The 25,395-nt window shown below is 35.2% G+C and overlaps 4 protein-coding genes across 4 annotated transcripts; all 4 read left to right on the forward strand.

Annotated features, from left to right (window-relative positions):
• Positions 1-2,004: 2,004 nt before the first annotated feature.
• LOC111452729 (protein PMR5-like) lies at positions 2,005-6,860 on the forward strand. Its single transcript, XM_023093582.1, has 5 exons — positions 2,005-2,546; positions 2,640-2,811; positions 3,795-3,973; positions 4,058-4,216; positions 6,373-6,860. Exons 1-5 carry the CDS (start codon positions 2,233-2,235, stop codon positions 6,710-6,712), a joined length of 1,164 nt encoding a protein of 387 aa, XP_022949350.1. The 5' UTR covers positions 2,005-2,232; the 3' UTR covers positions 6,713-6,860.
• A 1,247-nt stretch (positions 6,861-8,107) lies between these two features.
• Positions 8,108-9,985, forward strand: LOC111452730 (probable protein phosphatase 2C 25). The gene is made up of 4 exons (XM_023093583.1): positions 8,108-8,716; positions 9,008-9,340; positions 9,435-9,614; positions 9,705-9,985. Exons 1-4 carry the CDS (start codon positions 8,234-8,236, stop codon positions 9,864-9,866), a joined length of 1,158 nt encoding a protein of 385 aa, XP_022949351.1. The 5' UTR covers positions 8,108-8,233; the 3' UTR covers positions 9,867-9,985.
• Positions 9,986-19,218: 9,233 nt separating this feature from the next.
• On the forward strand, positions 19,219-20,776 carry LOC111452526 (mitogen-activated protein kinase kinase kinase 18-like). The gene has a single exon (XM_023093294.1). The coding sequence runs from the start codon at positions 19,301-19,303 to the stop codon at positions 20,774-20,776; it is 1,476 nt and encodes a 491-aa protein (XP_022949062.1). The 5' UTR covers positions 19,219-19,300.
• A 1,002-nt stretch (positions 20,777-21,778) lies between these two features.
• LOC111452732 (ran-binding protein 1 homolog b-like) lies at positions 21,779-25,210 on the forward strand. The gene is made up of 4 exons (XM_023093586.1): positions 21,779-22,075; positions 22,161-22,312; positions 22,431-22,556; positions 24,681-25,210. The coding sequence occupies exons 1-4, from the start codon at positions 21,927-21,929 to the stop codon at positions 24,860-24,862; spliced, it is 609 nt and encodes a 202-aa protein (XP_022949354.1). The 5' UTR covers positions 21,779-21,926; the 3' UTR covers positions 24,863-25,210.
• Positions 25,211-25,395: the final 185 nt, after the last annotated feature.

A 25,395-nucleotide genomic window follows, 5' to 3' on the forward strand; every position in this document is an offset into this window, starting at 1 on the left:
CTCTTTTTTTTTTTTTTTTTTGGTAGAGATGTCCATCGAGCTGATGGGGATTAAGGACTAACGGTAACGATCGTTCGGGGTAAGATCTTTGAGACTCCTACATGTAGGGCCATTGCTAACGTCCCCCTAGCTCCTAAATATCTCCCACGAGAGGTGTAACAACTCAAGCCTACCGCTAGACGATATTGTCCTTTCTAGGTTTTTTCTTATGGGCTTTCTTTCAAGATTTTAAAATGTGTTCTTCAAAGTCCAGAGCCAGACACCAAGTGGTGTGTTAGCGAGTACGCTAGAGATCCCACATTAATTTGAGAGGGGAATAAAAGTGTGAAAACCTCTCTCTAACGGACGCGTTTTAAAACCTCTAAGGGAAAGCCCAGAAATAACCATATCTACTCAGCGTTGAGTTTGAGCTATTACAAAAGAACTTATCATCATGCTCTCCTCTAACTCATTTAGTTTGACATAATTGTGTTTAAAGAAAAAGAAAAAAATTAGGTTAATGATTAATCAAATTGAACTCGAATGTTTCTTTGATAGAGACAGACCAACCGAAGCACTTCTTAAGTTCAGAAAGTCAAGGTCATACACGACGCTTAGCTCCTCGAGAAATTGATCATAGGGTCGCCCTCTGCCTCATATAGCAAGGTTGAGGAGTTACATTTTGACTTTAGCCCAAATTCTTCTCTTCTCATCTACCTTGTGGCTCGATCCTTTTGTGTTTGCCATAACTTTGTCCTTCGTTGAATTTGTTCCTAAAAGTTCTGCTTCTAAAAAACTGACATTTGACGACCCTTCTTAAAATAATAATAATAATTATCAAAAGTTTATTATGAAAATAAATCTATCTATATATATATCAATAGATTTTTTTTGTTTAGTGACAATAATGATAAGATAAGAATTTGAACCTAATTGATGTTTTATTAATTAAAAAATGCTTTAAAGAACGTAAATTTGATAATATATATTAAATAATAATAATAATAAATGTTAAATTATTAACAAATTGAACTACATAGAATGACTAAATTAGGTTTATAACCATTAATTTCTTACATTTTTGCCAATGTAATAAGTAATAATTTAACGACTAATATTGAATATTAACCATTTTTCTTTAATTAAAATTTTAAAATCTAAACGAACCTGATTCTATATTTAACTTTTCTATAAAGGAAAAACTTTCTACTATTACTTCTTTTATTAAAAAAAAAATTATAAAAAGTTAGTGTTCTAAAAAGTTCGGAAAAAAAAAAGTGTAAAAGGAGAAATTATTCTCTACAGTAATTTAAATTTTATTTTTGACTATATTATTCTATTTTGTCACTGAGCAGTTATTTAAGGGCCTTAGCTAGTGATCGGGGCTGTTTCCCTCTCGATGATGAAGCTTATCCCCCATAGTCTCACTGGCTGACCTTTACCCCTGTTCTTTTGAAATCATATCTAGTATTTAGAGTTTGCCTTGATTTGGTATCGCTCTCGCGGCCCGCATTGAAATAGTGCTTTACTCCTAGATGTCCAGTCAAGTGCTACGCTCAACGCATTTCGGGGAGAACCAGCTAGCTCTGGGTTCGAGTGCCATTTCACCCCTAACCACAACTCATCTACTGATTCTTCAATATTAGTAGATTTGAACCTCCACTTAGTTTCACCCAAATTTCATCCTGGTCATGAATAGATCATTCGAAATCATACAGCGTAACCATTTAATTCGTGGATTACTGTCCCAAAATGAGCATATAGCAAAACTATGACAAGTCCAAAAACGTAGATATGTATTAGATAGTAAATAAAGATCTTATCATTTAAAATTTTTCACGATTTTAAATACGTTAGTTGACCTATTAGACTCAGAATTAAAACGTTAAGAATCAAAATGTTAGAGAACTTGAACACGACACTTAAAAGACGGTGTTTAGCAAAGCAAAGAAAAGAACATGTGCCTTTCAATTGCTTGTTTCCTTCCCTTTTAACCAAAAGCCAATTTGAATCAAACCCCACGCAAGCAATCCCCAATTCCACAGCGTAACAACAAGCTTGCCCATTGAAATCCCAAGCCCTTTTGGACCCCATCGCCCTCTGCACCATTACCCAACTGGCTCCCATTAACCCTTTGTCTCTGTCTTCAATGGCCTAATACAATCCCACCCATTTCCCCATTTGCGATTTCCCTCTTCCTTCTACAAGATTTGCCAACAAAACCATTCTCTGCTCGTTTCTCAAGCATCTCTAATGGGGTTTTGGCCTTGTTTAGCATCATTATGCCTCTTTTTGCTTCATTCCCAGTTAGCTTCTTCAGCTTTGATACTCAGTTTGAAGCACCACTACCGCAACAATGACCACCACAATCGGCGCCCGATGCTCCAAGCCAACCAGAGTAGCTGTGCTCTGTTCTCCGGCACTTGGGTCCGAGATGACTCGTACCCACTTTACCAATTTTCAAACTGTCCCTTCATTGATGCCGAGTTCAACTGCCAAGCTTACGGCCGACCCGATTCAAACTACCTCAAGTACCGATGGCAGCCGCTCGATTGCGAGCTCCCAAGGTCTGAAATCGAAAACCCAGTTTGGTTTTGTTTGTTGTTTTTTTGTTTGTCATTCACATTTTGATGGATCCTGCTGTAGCGTTTTGATTAAAGGTTCGATGGGGCTGAGTTTTTGACGAGAATGAGAGGAAGAACTGTGATGTTTGTTGGTGATTCATTGGGGAGAAACCAATGGGAGTCATTGATTTGCTTGATATTAGCATCTGCTCCACAAACGCCCACTCAAATGGTTAGAGGAGAACCACTTTCAACCTTCACATTCCTGGTGAGTAGACATTCTTAACCTTAAGATTTCATTTAAACATTGCTCAAATGCCCAACAAAAACAGCTAAACTCATAGATCTCAGTGATATCCAGTCTTAAATCTCTTTTGGGTTTTGACCTTTTAAGATTAGAACTCTGAATCCCTGGCTGTTTTTGGGAATGAACATTTAAGACGATTATTGATATGATTTCAGCTCGATTTGGATGGAATCTCTTGCTCTAGTGATACTAAGTCTTAATCTATGTTGGGTTTTGACATTTTAGGATTAGAACTCCAAATCCCTTTCTGAACCATAAACTATCGACCTTTAAGATGATGATTGATATCATTTCCGTTTGATTTGGATGAAATCTCTTGCTCTAGTGATACCAAGCCTTAATCTCGGTTGAGTATTGACATTTTAGGATTACAACTCCAAATCCCTTGCTGTTTTTAGGAATGAACCATAAACTATCAACTTTAAGACGATAATTGATGTCATTTCCGCTTGATTTGGATGAAATCTCTTGCTCTAGTGATACCAAGCCTTAATCTCTGTTGGGTATTGACATTTTAGGATTAGAACTCCAAATCCCTTGCTGTTTTTAGGAATGAACCATAAACTATCAACTTTAAGACGATAATTGATATCATTTCCGCTTGATTTGGATGAAATCTCTTGCTCTAGTGATACCAAGCCTTAATCTCTGTTGGGTATTGACATTTTAGGATTAGAACTCCAAATCCGGTGCTGTTTTTTTGGGAATGAACCATAAACTATCAACCTTTAAGACCATAATTAATACCATTTCTGCTTGATTTGGATGAAATCTCTTGCTCTAGTGATACAAAGTCTTAATCTCTATTGGGTATTGCATTTTAGTATTAGAACTCCAAATCCGTTGCTGTTTTTGAAAATAAACCATAAACTAATCAACCTTTAAGACGATAATTGATATCATTTCAGCTCGGTTTGGTTGACAGAGTTAAGTCATTTATGCAGGAATATGGGTTAAATTTGAACTATTACAAAGCTACATATCTTGTGGACATAGAAATAGAAAATGGGAAGAGAATCTTGAAGCTAGAGGAGATATCAGTGAATGGCAATGCTTGGAAAGGAGCTGATGTGATATCCTTCAACACTGGCCATTGGTGGAGCCACACAGGCTCTCTGCAAGGGTTTGATATTGAACTTGAAATCTTGATTGATATGATCTGATCTGATCTTGATGTGATGAACGGTGTTGATTGTGTTTGTTTCAGGTGGGATTATATGGAATCTGGAGGATCATATTACCAAGACATGGATCGGTTGGCTGCAATGGAGAAGGGTCTAAGAACATGGGCTGATTGGGTTGATAAGAACATTGATGTTACTACAACAAGGGTTTTCTTCCAAGCTATCTCTCCCACTCATTACAAGTAAGTCTTCTTTTTTTTTCTGTCTTTATTGTTTTCCTCCATTATTGAATGTTGGCTTGGAGCCCTACAAATAATTTGTTCCCATGCTCGCTTAGCCTCTTCTCGGTTATCCGTTTAGATCTTACAGTAGATAATTACCATTTTAGCCCTCTTAGTTTTATGAGTCGAATAAATTATAAGTTCAGTCCCTGAACTTTGGTTATCCGTTCAAGTCTCACCGTAAATAATTACCTTTTTAGCCCTTTTAATTTTACGAGTGAGTAAATTACAAGTTTAGTCTCTAAATTTTGGTTAGATCTCACCGTAGATAATTACCATTTTAGCCCTTTTAGTTTTACGAGTCGAACAAATTACAAGTTCAGTCCCTAACCTTTGGTTATCCCTGCAAATCTCACCGTAGATAATTACCTTTTTAGCCCTTTTAGTTTTACGAGTCAAGTAAATTACAAGTTTAGTCTCTAAATTTTGGTTATCCCTTTAGATCTCACGGTAGATAATTACTATTTTAGCCCTTTTAGTTTTAGAGTCAATAAATTACAAGTTCAGTCTCTAAACTTTGGTTAATCTTTCATATCTCACCGTTGATAATTATCATTTTAACCCTTTTAGTTTTAGCCCTTTTAGTTTTAGGAGTCCATTAAATTACAAGTTCAGTCCCTAAAGTTTGGTTATCCCTTTAGATCTCACGGTAGATAATTACCATTTTAGCCCTTTTAGTTTTATGAATTGAATAAATTACAAATTTAGTCTCTAAACTTTTACATTTGTATCTATTTGGTTCTTCTCGTTATCCCTTCAGATCTCACGGTAGATAATTACCATTTTAGCCATTTTAGTTTTACTAGTTGAAAAAATTACAAATTTAGCCTCTAAACTTTTACATTTGTATCTATTTGGTTCTTGAGTGTCTAATAATAATAATAAATAAATCATAAAAATTATATAAAAAACTTCGAACTTTAGGCATGTAATTTAGAAGTTTGAATAACCACTTTCACGTTCTAAAATAAAAAATAATTATATTTTAGCCTCTGAACTTTTAAGTTTATCCAATTTTAACCATTCAACTTTCGAAGTGTCTATTTTGGTTATTAAATTTTTAATTTTATTCCATCTTGGTCCACGAACTTTTAAAATGTCTAATTAAATAGATGTTTTAAAAGCGGAAGGACGAAAATGAGATTAAAAAAAAAAAGGAAAAGACAATTTTACCCCGAGGAGGAAAATATCTTTCACAACTTTAACATAATCCAAAGGTGTCGGTGGGACAGACCAATTTTGAGAATTGTATATATAAACGAATATATATATTTATTGCAAGATATTTTCAATTTAAAAGGGAAACATAAATTGTCAATAAGGATGCTTCTTTGAAGCTTCATGGTCCCACGTTTGGCTTATCTTAATTTCCTGAATTGAAAATGATATGAAATTAAAGCATTTTCCAACATTATGTCTTATTCCCTGAATTTGGTAACATAAGTCATCTTAGGTTTAGCTCTTATTTTATTTAATAAAGTATTAGTATGTGATCTGTTATCTCAAATGGTATCGGAGCGCTAGGTTTTTAGATCATGTAGATCGGCCTATGATGTAGGCCCAACCAACTTCCATGGTCCTCTAGCAGATGTATTGGCACTGTAACAATTGGTGTAATAGAATAATATATGTAGTAGATTACGAGAGTCAGATACTGGGTGATGTGCCAATGAGAAGGCTGAGCCCCAAAAAGGGGTCGACACGAGGTGGTGTCCCAACAAGGACACTGGGTCCCGAAGGGGGTAGATTTGGGGGGTCCCATATTGATTAGAGAATGAAACGAGTGTCTGCGAGAACGCTGGCCCCGAAGAAGGTGGATTGTGAGATCCCACATCAGTGGTCAGTGGGGAGGAGAACAAAGCAGTCTTTATAAGGGTGTGAAAACCTCTCCAAATACGACAATATCTGCTGGTTGTGGGCTTGGATCGTTCCATTCATTATTGTCATTAATGCCTAACTAATGATATCAAGATTTTTTTCTTCTTGACGTAGTCAATTCCCTTTCCCTCTTTGCAATACCACTTATTCTTTTCTGTCTGTTCATATCATTGGTTTGAATGAACGGTTAAAATGTTATATGCAACTAAACTTGTTCATGGTTGTGATTATCCGAACAGTCCATCCGAATGGAACACCGGGACAACTTCGACGATGACAACAACAAAGAATTGCTATGGCGAAACGACACCGATGGGGGGGATGACGTACCCGGGTGGGTACCCAATTCAAATGAGGGTTGTGGATGAAGTGCTAAATGACATGAGGAATCCAGTGTACTTGTTGGACATAACAATGCTATCTGAGCTAAGAAAAGATGGGCACCCTTCCATTTACAGTGGTGATTTGAGCCCTGAGCAAAGGGCTAACCCTGGTAGATCAGCTGATTGTAGCCATTGGTGCCTTCCTGGGTTACCTGATACTTGGAACCAATTATTTTACACTGCTTTGTTCTTTTAGATCATCAATCTTATTCTTCAATCATACTCAAATTTATTCTCTTCCCTCTCCTTTGATGTAATTCATGGAGGAATATAGATTATTCGTAGTGTAGGGGCACCATTGCAAAATAGTTTTACGTTCGTTGTACTTTACTTATCTTGTTCAATACGTCCTTAAGTTCTCTACCATACGGCTTGCCCAAGGTTGGGAAGCAACACCACAACGTCCCATACTCAACAAGGTTCATGTTGCACGCCCGAAGGCACCTAGACCCCACCGTTCTCAAGCCAACCCAAGTTAGGAGTCAACATTGCAACATTTTATACTCAACGAGGCTCATGTTGCACACTCAAAGACACTTGACTCTGCCAACCGTGCATGTTTCGTTGCTGTGTCTCTGTCAAACACCCTCGAGCTGAAATATTTACGAATTTATAAATTAAAGTAAATTAAACATTTAGAGATTTATTAGATATAGACTCGAAAATATCTGACAAATCTTAACTTTTAGGAACAAGACATTAGCTGTATTTACGAACAAAACATTAGCTGTATTGCAAATATGGTCTCAATTTCCTTATCAACACGGAGAGAAGAAGATAAGCATTAAACGCTGCGTTGCATGTGATAGAGACGTTGAGATTCATGACGTCATGTTCAACGGTCGCCTCAAGATAAAAAAAAAAACACAATTGAAATTACAGAAATACCCCTTCCTCATTGAGTCCTTATAACGGTAACTTCGCAGAACTGTCCTTAATCTGCGGGACCCACAAAGGGACAGCTGTCATTTGCTGCGTTCACTCACACTTCCTATTTTCTTTATTTCAGTCAAAAGAATCATTAAATTTCACTTTTGAAAAATAACTCTCTGTTTATAACTTTTGACTTCCTTTTTTCTTTAATTACCTTTTTACCCCTCCCCTTTCTAAGTCTAATTCCCTTTTTACCCCCTAAATCTTGACTCCTTAACTTCAATTTTGTTCATAATTAAAAAAAAAACGAGAATAATATTTTTTATATATAATAAAGAATATTTAGAGGAAGATTAAAAATATTTGATATTTGTGATCGATGTTAGTGATGTATTATGACTTGTGAATGTTTGATACTCGAGGTTTATAAAATTTTACTTTTTAATGTTACATGCATTGTAGATAAATAAAATAACCCGACCAACTCAACCCGTTCAAAGTTTTTTAGTTGGTCTAGAAGATTTCTCGAACAAGTATGTATGAACACAAGTTGCAAAGAAAGGGCAAATTAGGTATTTCACATAAAATAAAAACGAATATTAGTCAAAATACGTCAAGAATAAATCCAAATCCAACTGGCCTACCCCGCTATTAACACGGAATCAAAAAAACACGACACGCGCGAGCCGTTCTCCCTTTATATTCCCCTGTTTTTTTCTTCCCATTTTTCCCATATCCAAATCCTTCAAATTTCATCTCAATTTCAAGAACAGAAACAAAATTCACATCTGGGTCTTCGTTTTTTCGTGTTTTTGAATCTGGGTTTTCTCTAGAAGATCGGAATATGTCCGTCTCCGTCGCCGTTTCGAATTCGCCGGGGTTTTCCCCTTCGTCCTCGATGTTCTGCAACAAGGCGGCGATCATTTCTCCGGCGCCGGAAGCTCTAACACTGACGTTGGCTCATTTGAAGTCGTCTCAGCCTTCGTCGTCTTGCTCGTCTTCGCCGTCTTCCCCTTCTTCCCCTTTTTGGATTAGGTTTCCAAAGCCCCCTTCTGGGCTTTCCGCCGTGGCGCCAATGGCCTCCACTTCTTCTACTTCGTCTCCGACGTCGTCCAACTCGATCACGAAGAGGAAGAGACCAGCGAGGTTGGATATTCCGTTGACGCCGTTGAGCTTTGGAGCTCTGGCGTCGCCGTCGTCGTCGTTCGGGGACGTGATGGAGGCCGAGAGAGATGGGTATTCTGTTTATTGCAAGAGAGGGAGGCGGAGAATCTCCATGGAAGATCGGTATTCAGCCGCTGTTGATCTTCGTGGCGATTCTAAAGTGGTAAATTGTTTAAGAAATTTCAATTTTAGCTTCTGGGGTTGAGTTTTTACATAAAAAAATTTCAATTTTAGCTACTGGGGTTGAGTTTTTGCATCAAAAATCTCAATTTTAGCTTCTGGGTTCGAGTTTTTTCATCAGAAATTTCAATTTTAGCTTCTGGGGTTGAGTTTTTGCATCAAAATTTTCAATTTTAGCTTCTGGGGTTTGAGTTTTTGCATCAGAAATTAGAAGGAACGTTAACAAATGAGCAAATTGGACTTAATTTTCTGTAATTGTTCTTGATTTCCACAGGCATTTTTTGGTGTATTTGATGGACATGGCGGTTCAAAGGCGGCAGAATTTGCAGCAAATAACTTAAAGAAGAACATAATGAACGAACTTGAAAGAATAGCTGACTATGAACAAGCCATTAAACATGGCTACCTCACCACAGATTCTGATTTCCTCAAGGAAGATCAACGCGGTGGGTCATGTTGTGTAACAGCCCTGATCAAGAAAGGCAACCTTATTATCTCCAACGCCGGTGACTGCCGTGCCGTTCTTAGCAGCAAGGGCGTCGCAGAAGCCATAACCTCCGACCACCGCCCGTCTCGAGAAGACGAAAGACAGCGAATCGAGTCGAGGGTAAGAACAGGAAGAACATCATAATCATAATGATTCATTCCTTAATCAAATGTGAATATGAAAATTGAATCTGTTTGTCCATTGTGTTCTTCAGGGTGGATATGTTGATCTCTGCAATGGCGTTTGGAGAGTCCAAGGATCTCTAGCTGTAACAAGAGGGATTGGAGATGCTCACTTGAAACAATGGGTGATAGCAGAGCCAGAGACAACGTCGATACGGATCGAAGCTCGACACGAGTTCTTGATCTTAGCCTCCGACGGGTTATGGGAAACGGTAAGCGTCGGTCGATCGATCTAAAGTGGTGTGGAACCTGTTTGATTGCAAATTCTTCATTGTATTGAATTGGGTTTGGTTGATTTTCAGGTGAGCAATCAAGAAGCAGTGGACATCGTGCGCCCATTATGCGTGGGGATTGAGAAGGCAACGCCATTGGAGGCCTGTAAAAAGCTCGTGGAGCTATCACTTTCAAGAGGCTCAGTGGATGATATTAGTGTAGTTCTTATTCAATTGCCTAACTTCATTTGATTTAGGAGGTGTTTAGACTAACCCATAATCCAATCTAATTTTCTTAGTGTAATTGATTCATCAAATTCTTTTGTATTTAATAAACTATAGAGGTTCAAATGATCTCGATCTCGAACGAATCTTGTTCTCACTTTTCATTACTATTCGTGCCCATTTTCGTTACGGATAGCAGCTAAGATTCTTATTTTACTATGTTCGTGTTTGTACCTCGGGTTGTCGGCCGAAAAAGTTTTAAGAGTTCCTCTTCTTCCTTTCACTTGTTGTATCAGATATTATATTTTGATATTTGAACTATGCGTTAATGAACTGTGCATTAATGGAATTCTTCCTAGTCGGACTTAAAACCTTAGTCTTGGAATCGAGCCTAGCCCGCCCTTTTATGTATGCTTCATTCGCATAGGACCCGTTAGGGCTCAAACCATTTTAATAATTTTCGGGCCTTATTGGGTACACACCACTTCTGTATGTTTCATTTGTAATTGCTTAAAATGGGAAGTATAGGTAGGGACTTTAAGAGAGTCATGAAACTTTGACCTTGACCTATTGACTTGACTTAACCGTAGGCCCGAGAAAATTGAACCGAAAAGGTCGAACTGGATTGGTGAACAAACTGAACCTAGTGAATAAACATGAGTATGGTATTAGGCTAGGTTGCATGAACCGATTTGGGCTAGTGTAATGTCCGAGCTCGACAGGTAAGTCAGTTTTCCTAACTTTCCTTTAGTACTTCCGATATTTTATTTAGTGTCTTAGAGGTTGAACTTCACAAAGGTATAGAATTGAAAAATGTTCGGGATACCTCCAAAGACCTAGAAAAATAAAACAAAAAATGCTAAAAAAAATTAGAAAAAATTGGGTCAAAGTCAACGAAGGAGCAAAATGGTAATTTTGATGAAGGTTTGTCCATAAGAAATGCTCACGGGATTAAGGAGAAGAGGTTAGGATGTTCGGGCCAACTGAGGAAGAACGAAGGTAAGTTCTATGGATTTTTTGAAATTTGGTTTTTTCCTAGATTCGAGAGTGTTCTTGAGAGCTAAAATTTGAGATTTCGAAATGTTGCCTTAGGTGCAAAATCTCACATATTCCGTGTAAAAACTTGGCTAAGAATCGAAGCAGAAATCAGAGTTTCGAGACGCCTCAAGTTTCGATAAATTGAACAAACCTTAAAGTTTAATTGCGTACATTATGATTTGTAATTGCTTAAAAATTATAAGAAAATTACATCTAGAATGTTGGAACAAAGATCTACAACTCTCGAGAACGAATCAAATTGTTTCGAATTATCAATCAGAAGTTACAAATATCAAAAGAAATTGGATCGAATCACTCATAATCGAAAATTTGAAATGTGGAAATTGCAGGTGGGTTAAACAAAGAACATACGGCGATCGAAGGAGCGCAAAACGCGTTCAGACATACAAAAGACACATGTCGTACTTTAGTTTGGGCTACACGTTAGGCTCTCGAGAGGTAACATATACTACTCATAAAATTACACTAAATGTAATAAAAGAAAAAATAATTTCATATTACCTCGGTATTGCATCACAACGTATTTGATGCTATCAAATCATACCTTCTTTACGTTTAAAAGCATAATTGACCAAATTAAACGACGGAAAGCTACATCATAACAACTTTAATAGAAGTTTGAACAATTTTGTCCATTTTTTAACAAATACTTTAATGACAATACCGATCATGTGGTAGCTATTTAGACGAATAATTAAGAGAAAATATAGACGAGATGGAGATTAATTATTAGGTCAATGCATATAAAACCAAACATGAACAAAACAACATGGGTCCTATGTTAAAAGTTGTATTGTCGGCCAGAACTAGAGCTCATAGCTCATCTTGAATTGAATTTGCAGCATATGGAATATTATTGCATGATGTTAAGATGCTAATTGTAAGACATGGATTTGACCTAACATTTCTTGTTTGGTCTCCTTTGTTGCCTACCACACCTTCTTCCTCTCTCCCACGCTCCTCTCTCTCTCTCTCAATTTAATTATGAATTTTGCATGAGATTTTGATACGAACACGGTTTACAAGTGACCCGGGACATTAAGCAAAGAGCTCTAATGCGCGTATTCGGAGCTACGCAGATACCGTAGTCGCATAAACCAGATCAACATCACGACAACGGCATTCTAAAAACTGTTGGGCCAGCCACAACTGGTTTTTTAGCTATGGACCTAGCAAAAGAAAAATGTGAGTGGATACTAATTAAAGTTATTTAGGTAAAAGCTTTGATATAGTTGGGATTGACGTAGATTTATCTCGAACACTTTTGTATCCATGCAAGCCTGATTATAATAAGTTAAAGACACGAGACAGAATCAGCATAATAAGTACACATTGTTTGGACTTACCCCTTCGATTTTTGTCGTATACGGAAAGAAGATTTTCTATGTCTTTGTAATTAAGTGTACAACGACGTGGAACCAAACAGCTGCCACTGCCCTATGGGCACGCCTCCGCTCTTGCAACATGCCCCCTTCTTTCCGACAATACGATTTTCATAATACGTGAAACAACTGAGCGAGCGATAGCTATTCGATCGTTATATTCTTGTGATAGCGAAGACGTGGTTGAGATTTTAAGAGAAAATCGATATGAAAGTTTAGATCTATGTTTTATTTTAGTTCATACAGTTTGATTAAACGATCTTTTCGAATGTTATTTAGTGTACTAGTTTGATGAAACGTTCTATTTGGGTACGTTAAAGAAAGAGAAAAGACGGGTTTTAAGGATTAGAGTTTTTTTAGTACGTGCACTTCCCATTGAAATGTGAATACAATGCAATAATTTAACTAAGCATTCATCATATTGAACGTGCTTATAACTCCCGTTATCATGTCCAAAAAAAAACGGGTACAATCATCTAATACTAAATTTAGATAGGTACGAGATCTAGCTGTACAGATGGATCGGGACCATAATGAATTGAAAAAAATACATAAAAATAAAACGAAAGATATTACGAATCGTGTTAGGTATATAAAATACGTAACGTATCTTTAATTAGCTAATTTGATTCCTTATAACAAGAGATTCTTCACATAAAATATTTCAAACATGTCACATTTCCATTAGGAAAAGAAAAAAATAAAAGCAAAACCCTAGGTGGTTGTTGATGTGTTTCAAGACAAAACTCCAAGAAACAACTCTATTTGAGAGAGCGCGTGTTTCTCATGCACCTCGACTTGTCGGCTGTCTCTTAAATCTCTTGTCTCTATATTACACGACATCAGCCCGCCTTATCCGACATCCAACCTTTTTCTGTTTTTTTTTTTCTTTCAAATTTATTAATAATTACAATATTCTTTTATTTTATGCCACCATTATTTGATTTGAAAGCTTTTCTCGAAACATTTTCATAAAGGTGTGAAAAACTCTTCCTATTAGACACGTTTTAAAATCGTGAAACTCACACCGATACGTAACAGATCAAAATGGATAACATCTACTAGCAATGAGCTTGGCAAATGCTGTAAAGTGAAAACTAAACAAGTTAATCTCGCTCATATTTTAAAGTAGAAGGGTCGGGATTAAATTTATAAAATACCCAAAAGATTTTTCATCGTACTCATTATATTATCACCGTCAAAATCTCAGTGTCATATTCGAGAGAAGGAAAAAGGGAAAAGTCTCTTTAAAAAGATTTTTTTTTAGACAACGGAATGAAATTTACTTAAAAGCTATGACTTTAGACGTGTTTGAATTGTTTCATTCGAGAGATAACGATGGATGATATAGCTATGATTACTACAAACTATTTTAATAAAAATGGCTCGTGCTTCGCATACTTTATCAAAATCCAATAATTTATACGTTTAATTTTATAAAATTATATGAATATAAATCAAATCATAATTAAGGGTTTTTTTTAAATTGAAAATTTCATGAACAATTATGAAGAAGGGTTGGTTGCAATTGATGTTGTAACATTATTGGGTGATATAATTATGAATTAAAAAAAGCATCTTTCAACATTCCTATGTTTTAGTAATGATGTTATTCCTTTCTTTTCCTTTTTTTTAATTAAAAAATGCCTAGTGAATAGTGATGATAATTATATTAAAAACCTAAATTATATATATATATATATATATATATATATATAAAATACTTTTAATTTTTTTTTAAAAATTACAATATTATTTTTAAGTTTTAAATATTGGACAGTCAATTGATGTTGAAGTGTCACGAATATAGATTGCTCTGAACAAAACACATTCAATTATAAAATTCTTATAATTGAGCTACTGCAGGGTCACCTTATTGATATAGATAGTGACTTTAAATTTTTTTTTAAATCTTTCTTAGTTATTCTGTTTTCAAGATCGCTCTTATTCGGATGTAGTCTCGGTTCATTCATGTAATCTTTCTTTACTCTGTTGGATGATGAAAGTCCCATATCGACTAATTTAGGGAATGATCATGGGCTTATAAACAAATAATACTCTCTCCATTGGGATGAGGCCTTTTGGGGAAGCCCAAAGTAAAGCCACGAGAGCTTATGCTCAAAGTGGACAATATCATATCATTGTGGAGAGTCGTGTTCGTCTAACATACTTGAGTATCACATGAATGTGTCTGAACTTTTTTTTTTTTCGCCACTTTAAATTAAAAAGTTTATAATTATGGATGGAAATTAATAATTGCACATTAAAAAAAAAAAAAAATCTTTTGCCATTTATCATCAAAATTTAAATAATATTGGGTTCTACCATTTCCCACGCTATTGATAATGAAATTAAACGCTCTCAAGTGGGCCCCACTTTTCAAATTTTTCTTTAATTTATTTTTTGGTTATCCAAAATTTTAAAACATTCAACGTACTTTAGCATTATTGTCTAAATTCATGTCACTAATAATATTTAACCTAACTAAATTAATTAATTATGACATCATATATTCTCGACCAAAACATAAGGCGTTCGAGTTTTGATATTCTAGAAAGTTTTGTTTCTTCTGCACTCCTCTCCCGCTTTTTATATATTTTATAATACCGTGATTATGAATGTTCATATGACCTAATAACCCGACCAATCTGAATTACTCAATGAGTTAGGTTAGATTTTTTTCGGTTTGGTTAAATTTTTAAAAAACTGAAAAATTCGGTTCACTTTATAGGTTAACACTTTTTTGGTCGAGCTAACCTAACTACCTAAAAACAGGGTTACAACCCAACCCAGCTTTAAAAAAAATTAAGAATATTAGCGTTTGTAACCGACATTAATAATGTTTGTGACTTGTAAATGTTTGATATTTGAATTTTACGAGATTTTAAAGTTGATTTTTCTTTTAAACAATCTGACAACCTAATTCGAAAATAGAGAGTTGGGTTAGGTTGAAAGTTCTACTAGATTACTCGAGTCACCAACTCAACTAACCCAAAATTTCGAGTTGGTCTAAAAGATTGTTTCAACTCGATCCGTGCACAACCCTAAATGTGATATCATCTAGTTTCACCTAAAATATTCAAGTCAATCTAATATTTCTTTTATTTGAATATATTAAATCATAAAATTCCGTTATTGATTCGTCTTTCCTCTCGACCAGTTAACTTGTCTTAACCTGATCCACGTGAAATTTATGTCGATAATAGTTAACAATTTCGTCTCGAATTGACAATGAGACGAAAAGATGCCACGTGGAAGGCTCTCACTGTCATAAAAAAGCACCACATTTTTGCACATTTATGAATGGGAATTTGAAACTTGGAGGGGAAAAAAAGAAAAAAGAAAAAGAAAAAGAAAAAGAAAAAGGATTCGTCTTTATCCAAAAATAAATAAATAAATAAATAAATAATTACGTGGACAAATTCATTCCCCTTGTTTCATCTTCCTTCCATTCTGTGGCGTGTAAAATTGTTGTGAGTTATCCCAAAATCCCAATTGCTTGGCTTCACAATTTTGCCCTAATTTTAATTAAAAATCCAATCTTTTTTAGTGCATTTAGGCCATTTGGCAAACCCTTTTCTTTTTCTTCCCTTTTTCTTTAAATTCCAAACCCTAAAACGTTTTTCCATTTCCTTGTTCTTTTCTATTCATTCAATGTTTCCTCTAATTCACCTAATTTTCAACTCGATTTGACCTTTTCCTTTAAAAGGGTCGTTGAAAAACGTTCAAAAATACCTTTTGATTTAGATTTAGGCCTGGAATTATACTTTCGGTACTCGTTCGTGAATAACGATTGTTGTATCTTAGATGACACTTAATCGAGTTGATGTATCGTAAATTTAGGGTTATGGTTTCGAATATACTATTTCCATCTGACCTTTTCCTTAAAAGGGTCATTGGAAAACGTTCAAAAATACCTTTTGATTCAAATTTAGGTATGAAATTATTGGTTCGTTCGTGAATATCGATTACTGTCCCTTAGATGACACTGAATTGAGTTGATATATCTTAAATTTAGGGTTATGGTTTCGAATATACTATTTCCATTGAGATCTAGGGTCAAAGGTACCTTTTGATATGACCTAATTTTTAACTCTACTGACCTTTTCCTTAAAGGGGTCGTTGAAAAACGTTCAAAAATACCTTTTGATTCAGGTTCATGTATGAAATGATGCTTTCGGTACTCGTTGGTGAATATCGATTGCTGTCTTTTAGATGACACTGAATCGAGTTGATATATCATAAATTTAGAGTTATGGTTTTGAATATACTATTTCCATCGAGATTCAGGTTCAAAAATACGTTTTGATTTGACCTAATTTTCAACTCTATCTGACATTTTCCTTAAAAGGGTCATTGGAAAACGTTCAAAAATACTTTTTGATTCAAGTTCAGGTATGAAATTATGTTTTTCGGCTCGTTCGTAAATATCGATTGCTATCTCTCAAATGACACTGAATCAAGTTGATATATAGTTTCCAATATACTATTTCCATCGAGATTGTAATTCCCTCGTTTTGTAGTAAGTTTGAATTGAATAATGGAAGACTGTATATTTCTCTGCTTGTCGTTTAGATGCTATAGGTACTAGTCAAATGACGGTTTATTTTTCATTTTATGATACATATGAATTTGGATTTTGTCGTTTCGAGATTAAAAGAATCCATCTTTTCCTTTTTGTTAAAAGTTAAAGAATTACTTTCCAACAACATTGACCTTAATGGTAAAAGTATAGCTCGACATAGTTCCTAGTCAAAAATCGTGTACTGCAAACAGATTTACAAGTAAAAAGAAGTTGAATTTGACTTTTTTTTTTAATTTATTTTAATAATTAACAATTCTTCCGACATAAATTAGCCAAAATCCATAATGTTTTAAATTTTTATGAAATTCAAGAACTTATAAATAGATAGAATAATGACATAATCTCTAGGATTCTAAAATTTATGACCAATTAAATTGAAGAAAAATAATTAAAATAAGGAAATATTTTTTACACCAATAAAAATTTAATTGGCCAAATATATATTGTTTTTTTATAATAAATGACAAAATAATTTATCCACCCGAAATATTTAGTCAACTTTTTCGAAAATGGATAAATATTTATTATTTATTTTTTCAGAAAAAAAATTGCATGTATAGATAATATTTAGCAAAAGAATTAATAACTGCCACGTGTTTGTTAATTAAGTAAGATTAATTAGTTAACCATTTTTTAATTACACGATTCCCTCCCTTATTTGCTCACTTATTAAAATAAAGGTTTAAAAATTATATTTTGGTTCAATGGATTAGTTCGTAAGAGGCTTAATAAAATAATATTTTTTTATTTCCACATCAAAAATAGAATTGGATCCAAGGTATAAAAATATAAACTAATTAATTAAATATTGAAAATAAAATAAAATATACTACAAATCAGACTATAAAAAAAATATTAAGATATAATATTTAAAATATATTTCATAAATAATATATTTTCCAAATATTATATCTCAATCGGTTGCAATTTTAAAGACACTTAAGGTATCTTCATTGTTTTAACGAACTTGACTGTCTAAAAAAGTTAGACCAAATCAACATGAATCATAAAGACCGTGTTGAGTTGGGCTGGTGTTCGGTTTTGGTTGGGTTATATTTATAGGAGTTGACTAGGTAGATTCGTTGCTCGAGTTCGAGAAAAAATGGACGTATTAAATCTGTCTATGCTGCTTTAAATGTCGGAGCATTTTAAGATACCAATATAAAAAGGCAATTTAAACAACTTTCAATATCATAATTCTAATAATTTTTAAGATTTTTGCGATAAAATTATATATTTTAATATTTATATTAAAAATTAAAGAAGCAAAAAAAAAAAAATATTATAAGCGAATATAAACGAAATCTTTGGAAGGATTTCCAAAGAACTCACCGACATATAAAAACAACTAAATTTAAAAAAATAATAATAATAATAAATTATGAAGAAAAAAATAATAATAAATAAGTAAATGTTTTTTTTTTTAATTTTATTTATGGTAATGGAAAATGATGGGCCACGTCAACTGAATTCCACCGGCAATTGTAAAGCAGACGTGTAATCGTGGGAATCCACTTCACACGTCGTTCCACAATTCCTTGCAGCCTCTTCTTCTCCCTCTATCTCTCTTTAGCTGATGTGGCATGTTATTTTATTGCCACGTCACCAACTTTTTGGCGTATTTACCCCTAGCGTTCGCTTATCAGTTATCTTTCTTTTGGCGGCTATAATCCTGTGTGGGCACTTTGACGACAGTTTCATGCAAAACGCCGACAACTCCACCGAATCGTAAAAGTCAACGTGACTTTAGTCATCAAATCAAACGGCTCTCACCTACCCACATAAACATGCTTACTCCCTAAATTCCCTTCCGTTATTATCCACGAAAAAAACGTTAAATGTTTGGTTTTATCGTTGACTTTTCAACCTTGGATCTATTTATCTACTTTTCCTTTTTCTTTTTTTAAAAAACGTATTTATCTTCTTATTTTAATAACTTGATATTATCAATTTTCTTTTTTAATTTTAATTTTAAAATTTTAATAATACCTTAAAACTTTCGAACATAATTAAATTAACCATTTAAATTAAATCGAACGGCTAAGATTGAAAGATGGAAGGATATTGAAGGGCTAGGATTGAAAGGTGGAAGGATGGATAAGGATAAAATCCAAAAAAATGAAACCCTTTTGAAGAGTATAGAAAATATTAAAACTTGGTGCATATCCACCCAATTAAAGTGCGCCTCGTGCCATTTTAACCGTTTTTTCTTCGAATTATCCACATTCCAAATATCCCAAATTCATAAATAATTTAAATTAAATTAAATTAAATTCTATTTTTATTATTTATTTTTTATTTTTGCACATTATTATTCCCCCCATAATCAATGGTCCACGCGCCTCTATAAATACTCGTTCAATTCCCAAATTCACAATCCATTCACCTTTTCTTTCACTTTTTTGCTCTGTTTCTTCCCTTTTCAGCACTGATCAATGGCGGATACGACGAAGCTTTCCTGGACAAGAAGTAATTGTGTCGTCGGAAAGGGCTCCTTTGGAACTGTGACTGTCGGGATTCGGAATTCGGACGGTCGGGTTTTTGCGGTCAAGTCTGTCGAACAGAGTGTTGGATTCCGGCGGCAGATTGAGTGTTTAGAGAATGAAATTCGGATTCTTAGATCGTTGAATTCGCCGTACGTGGTGGGGTTTCTTGGTGATGATGTTTCCGAGGAGACGCCGACGACGTCGCTTCGGAATTTGCACATGGAGTATTTGCCAGGTGGCACTGTTGCCGATGATCCAATCGGTACCGGCGATGAGATGGTTCTACGGGCGAGGACACGGTGTATTGTTTCGGCTTTGAGTTTTGTTCATTCCAAAGGAATCGTTCACTGTGATGTTAAAGGGCGGAATGTTTTGATTGGATTGAATCCAAGTTTTGTTAAATTGGCCGACTTCGGCTCTGCAATTGAAATCGGCGACGGCGACACGTGTCGATGTTCGGGGGCGCCACGAGGGAGTCCGCTGTGGATGGCGCCGGAAGTGGTTCGAGGGGAATATCAGGGGCCGGAATCGGACGTTTGGTCGGTTGGGTGTACGGTCATTGAAATGGTCACCGGAAAACCGGCATGGGAAGATTTCGGAGCCGATACGCTGAGTCGAATCGGGTTTTCCGATGACTTGCCGGAGTTTCCGACACGGTTGTCGGGACTCGGACGGGATTTTCTCCGGAAGTGTCTTGTAAGAGATCCGAAAGAACGGTGGAGCTGTGATCGGCTACTGCAGCATCCATTTTTAGCGACGGTGGCAGCCTCGCCGCAAATCGCCATCGAGAATTCCCCCCGGTGCGTGCTCGACTGGGTCAACGCCGATTTCGACGATAACGAAGATGAAGAAATCCCCTTCTCCGGCGAAACCTCCGGCGCCGGAAGCCGGGAAAGCGAGATCTCCGGCAAGTGCAGAATAGGGAAATTGAGTACGAGTGAATGGCCGAACTGGGAATCGGACGGTTGGTCGTCGGCGAGAAGGTTTACAGCGACGCCGGTAACCTGTGAAGAAGAAGGAGTAGGGGTAAATTGGGAATATGGGAATTTGAGAGGGGTAGAAATGGAAATGGAGGGAACAAGTTCGGAATATTCGGAGTTTGTAAAGCACAGTAACGAAGAATTGGGAGACGCCCTTTCAAATCCTGGCGGTCTGGAGACTCCGGAGCGGCCACGTAATAATTGCGGCAGCGGCAGCGGCGGTGATGGTGGCGGTGGCGGTGGATTAAACTCGCAGCGGTGGCTGAGCGATAATTACGAAATTATACCGATAACCTCGTTGATATATTCAATTGAATTAATATTATGTTATTATTGGAAAATATTAATAAAGAAATTGGTGTTATTTGGTATTTACACTTTATTACTTCTTTTCTTAAAAAAAAAAAAAACAAAAAACACTTTATTATCACTAAACTTAAATTAAATTCAAAATTCAAAATTTTAATAAATGCAATTTAAGAGGACCCAATAAAAGAACATTAATTCAAATTATATATATTTTTAATTACAATTGCACAGTTTTTTATTAAGTAGCTATAAAGTCTAAACCTTATGAGCACCACATGTTTCAAAATTAATGTTGGTCGGGGGCACAAAATTATGGTAATTTTATTAAATAATTTATTGTCTTTATATTTTAAAAAGTTTTATTATTTATTAATCAGTTGTCTATGTCATTATTATATAGTAATGACATATACCTAATATATTAAAATTATTTGTAGATAAATGCATTATTAAATTTAATAGTTATTATCAAGAGCACTAATTAATATAATTTATATAAAAAGGTTTTAAAACATCGTAATAAATTGATAAACGAAAATATAAGGTAATATTTACCATATTTTCTACTCATTAAAATTTCAATATAATATATGAACCGAGTGAGAGGAGACTTTAGAAGAATCTCTGCTCTTAGAAAAAATCTCTCTCGACTCTCTTTCATATTTCTCATTTACACGAAAATTTCTCGCCTTATTCAAAGTGGATCATCAGGAGTTAAACGTTATTGTTGTAGGAAGATCATGTATGGACAAACACTATCATACTAACGACGAGCTAAATTCGGTAGTTCAGTATATATTCGGGGATGTCGTCCAAAGAGACGGGCTAGACATGGTTGGCTTGGTAATGGTCAACCTATGTGTTTTGGTTACTCGGGCTCCACATTGTTCTCTTTTTAGGCTATCTTGATCGAGTGAGATTGACTTCAACTTTGTTCACCTCAAAGTTAGTACGTGTATTGTTTACTCAGGCGCCACATTGTTTATATGAGATGCTGCAAAATCGTTCTCGGATCGAGTTTTTAATAAAGTCGGTGTTTTTTTTTTTTTAAATATTTATTTGTCTTGGTTTTATCAATTGTGTAAAAATAAAAATAAAATTAGTGTAAAAAATAATTGGAAATAAAAATGTTAAGATTTAAGTAAGGGTTGATGTTCATACTTTCACTCATTTTTCCACTTCCTTCTCCCACATATATAAACCCTAGTTTCTCCGCCCGCAACCCAATTCCGATCCGTTTTTTCATCGTTCTTCTACGTTCTTAATCAAACCCTAAACCCTCTCCCATGGCGAGTTCCGATACCGAACGCAGAGAAGATGAGGAGGCTCCGGCGGCAGAGGATGAAGACACTGGAGCTCAAGTCGCCCCAATCGTCAAGTTGGAAGCGGTAGCCGTCACTACTGGTGAAGAAAACGAGGACGTTATTCTTGATCTGTATGCCATTTGCCATTTACTTATTTATCTGATCTCCTCAATCTAGGTTTTGGATTTTATGGTTTAATCGTATTTGTTGCTTTAGAAAGTCCAAACTCTACCGATTTGATAAAGAAGGAAACCAATGGAAGGAGAGAGGTGCTGGTACTGTTAAGTTTTTGAAACACAAGGAGACTGGCAAGGTTCGTCTTGTTATGAGGCAATCTAAGACCCTCAAGATCTGCGCTAACCATCTTGGTTCGATCTCAACTCTCTACCTCGTATATCAAACTCCTTTGAGTTCTTGTTCTTTTTGTTGCTTTCTTGATTTTGATTTAGTTCTTGTATTTTATCGTTTGATTTGTCGTGATTGTAGTTCTTCCATCAATGTCGGTTCAAGAACACGCTGGTAATGATAAGTCTTGTGTGTGGCATGCGCCTGACTATGCGGATGGTGAATTGAAAGATGAGCTGTTTTGCATCAGATTCCCATCTATTGAGAGTGAGTTCAACTCCATATATTTTTTTTTTCTCAAGTCTTGTTTGTAGGTTGACTTTTGATATATATTGATATTTAGTAGTAGGCGGTATTAGTATCAAAGATGATTCTTATATCATTTCATTTTTTTGTCTTTTTCTCCCTTCTGTGAAGTACTCTGTTGGGGCGGTCTACTTGTGTCTGGTTTGTTAATTTAACTCAAAATTGTCTTGAGTATCACTAGTATAATTCTTTTCACCTGCAATATTATTCTTTCTAGTTGTTTCTGGTTTGGCTGTGCTGGTTTGTACAGTTTGTCATCATAAGATATTATAGAACAATGAACTATCACGATATGTGTGAGATCCCACATCAATTGGAGAGAGGAACGAGTGCCCGTGAGGATGTTGGGCCCCGAAGGGGGTGGATTGTGAGATCCCATATCAATTTAAGAGGGGCACAAGTGCCAGTGTGGATGCTAGGCCCTAAAGGGGGTGGATTGTGAGATCCCACGTTGGTTGGAGGGAGAATGAAACATTCTTTATAAGGTTGTGGAAACCTCTCCCGAGCAGACACATTTCAAAAACCTTGTAGGGAAGCCCGAAAGGAAAGCCCAAAGAGGACAATATCTGCTAGTGGTGGTTTGGGCTTGGGCTTAGGCTTAGGCTGATACAATATGGTTTTAAGATTTTAAGATTTTAAGATGAATGTTCTCCTGGCACTTCATGTTAATTTTTGATTCTGTTAAAGGTTAGAACATGAATTTGTTCTTAAAATCCACACTATTGTTCTAATACGTTCATAATGGTAACTTATCCATGAAACTTTTACTGGTCTGCTTATTCTTACTGATATTGACTCTAACTAAGACTTTTTATTTTCCCATTTTCATTAACATTTGTTTTTTCTATTAAAATATGGGAAGTTCTTTATCCATACGTCTTCTCTGTTATTCTACATAGTTTCTTCAGTTATATAATTCAGACAAATTTGATCAGCTGCGGTGGTAGTGGCAGAGTCAGAGGTTGGTGGCTGAAAAGAGGAAGAATAGTATAGAATTTCAGTTATACTTAATGAGGGTTTACAAATAAAATTTGATAGAAAAGCAGGTGAAAAGGTGTGTGGCTTCATTGGTGAATAGAGAGCAAAAAGAGGAAGTGGATTCAGTTATAATTTTATTTTAGAGGCTTTTAGTAATGAGAAGTAATAGAACGGTTGAAGAGATGAAGGGTACAGATAGAAATTTCCAGGTCATAATTATCAGTGCTTTTTGTTGGTGTATACTGGATACATCGGATATGGTAGGGGTCTTCCTTACATGCAGTGGTATGGTAGCTAAGATGGTTAGAATTTTGTTTAGATAAACTTAAGATAAATTAATGTTACTGGGTTGCTCGCGTTAATTTGTATGACTGGTTTATATTATTACTCAGTTACTCTTCATCATAAGCTTTCCATTGTGTTTTGAATGAACATCAGTTCAAATTTATCAAGGAATTAGGCATCCTAACTCTATAAGATAGGAAACCCTGGATAAAAATCAAGGTTTCTTTCGTTTCTTTTCTTCTCTGTTCTTGTCCTTGGATGGTGAGCAATGAAGTCCATTGAACTAATTTAAGCAGCTTCTCTGCCATGGCTTCATCCAATGAAACAACAAAGGATATTGGATTTTAGTTTGTGGCTCATATTTGACGTGAAGCATGGGGATAAGCATGTTGTCAGCTTTGATTTACAACATCACTTAATGAAACACTTGGCAATTCTTAGTGCTTTGACATGCTGCACATTATTAGTGTAATGTTTACTTTTCTATCTCACAGTTCTTTAGCTCATTTTATTACTTTTTCATTCCTTTTTAATTTCTCTTTTGTGGGGTAATTTAGTGTAAAAAGATATTCAATTTTCTGGTTTTGGAACTTATGTTTGCCATCTCTAGACATTATTAATTTTATCCAATCCTCCCAAACTGTGTAGCATGTTTTTTGGGTAGGTTTGAAATCACAAAACAGTAGAAATTCCTGGACTTGCATGACCATCATGCTTGTGATCCATCCATCCAGCATAGATAGAGGTTTTATAGAATGTTTATCTCATCCGTTTAGTACTTCATTAAGATAGTTTATTGAATTGTTGTGTGGGTATTATCAGACTGCAAAACCTTCATGGAGACATTCCAAGAAGTTGCAGAGTCCCAAACCAAGAAAGAGGAGAATGAAGATGCATCTGCAGCAGCTGATCAACTTGAAAAATTAAAGGTTGAAGACAAAAAGAAGGAAGGTGAAGATAAAGCCGAAGACAAAGCTGAAGATAAAGCTGCAGAGAAAGAGTAATTAGGAGGCTGTTTCCCCTGTGTGAGATACTAGAAGAAGAAGATACACAATACTCTAAGAAAAAGATGGAAGAGGTTTTGTTGAGCTATGACGCCCTTGCTTAATTATCTAATGATATCAAGTTTTGGGCTTCCGACTTACATTTGCATTATTACTAATTAAGTTCTTTTCTTTCTTTAAAAAAATAATGTCACGACCACAGTTCAACTGTCATAAAACATATGCGTATGTGTATCTTTGATGAAGAGGTTAGCATCGAGACATAGCTTCATACTCATATTTTTAGGAAACATGGTGTTTAGCTCCGAAGAGCAAACTCGATCAAATCCTTATTTGTTTGCTTAATTCTCTCTTAAAATAATTTAGTTACATATATAATATATCTTTTATTTTTCTATCCCACCTATAAATTTGATTATTTGTATAATATTTAATATTAAAATATGTACTTTTGTATACATAAGCAAAAAAAAAAATTAAAAAACTATTATTTTAGATTTTATTTCATAGAAATATAACAAAAAATATATATT

Source organism: Cucurbita moschata, unplaced genomic scaffold, assembly GCF_002738365.1.
Source record: "Cucurbita moschata cultivar Rifu unplaced genomic scaffold, Cmos_1.0 Cmo_Scf00014, whole genome shotgun sequence".
NCBI classification, from domain to species: Eukaryota; Viridiplantae; Streptophyta; class Magnoliopsida; order Cucurbitales; family Cucurbitaceae; genus Cucurbita; species Cucurbita moschata.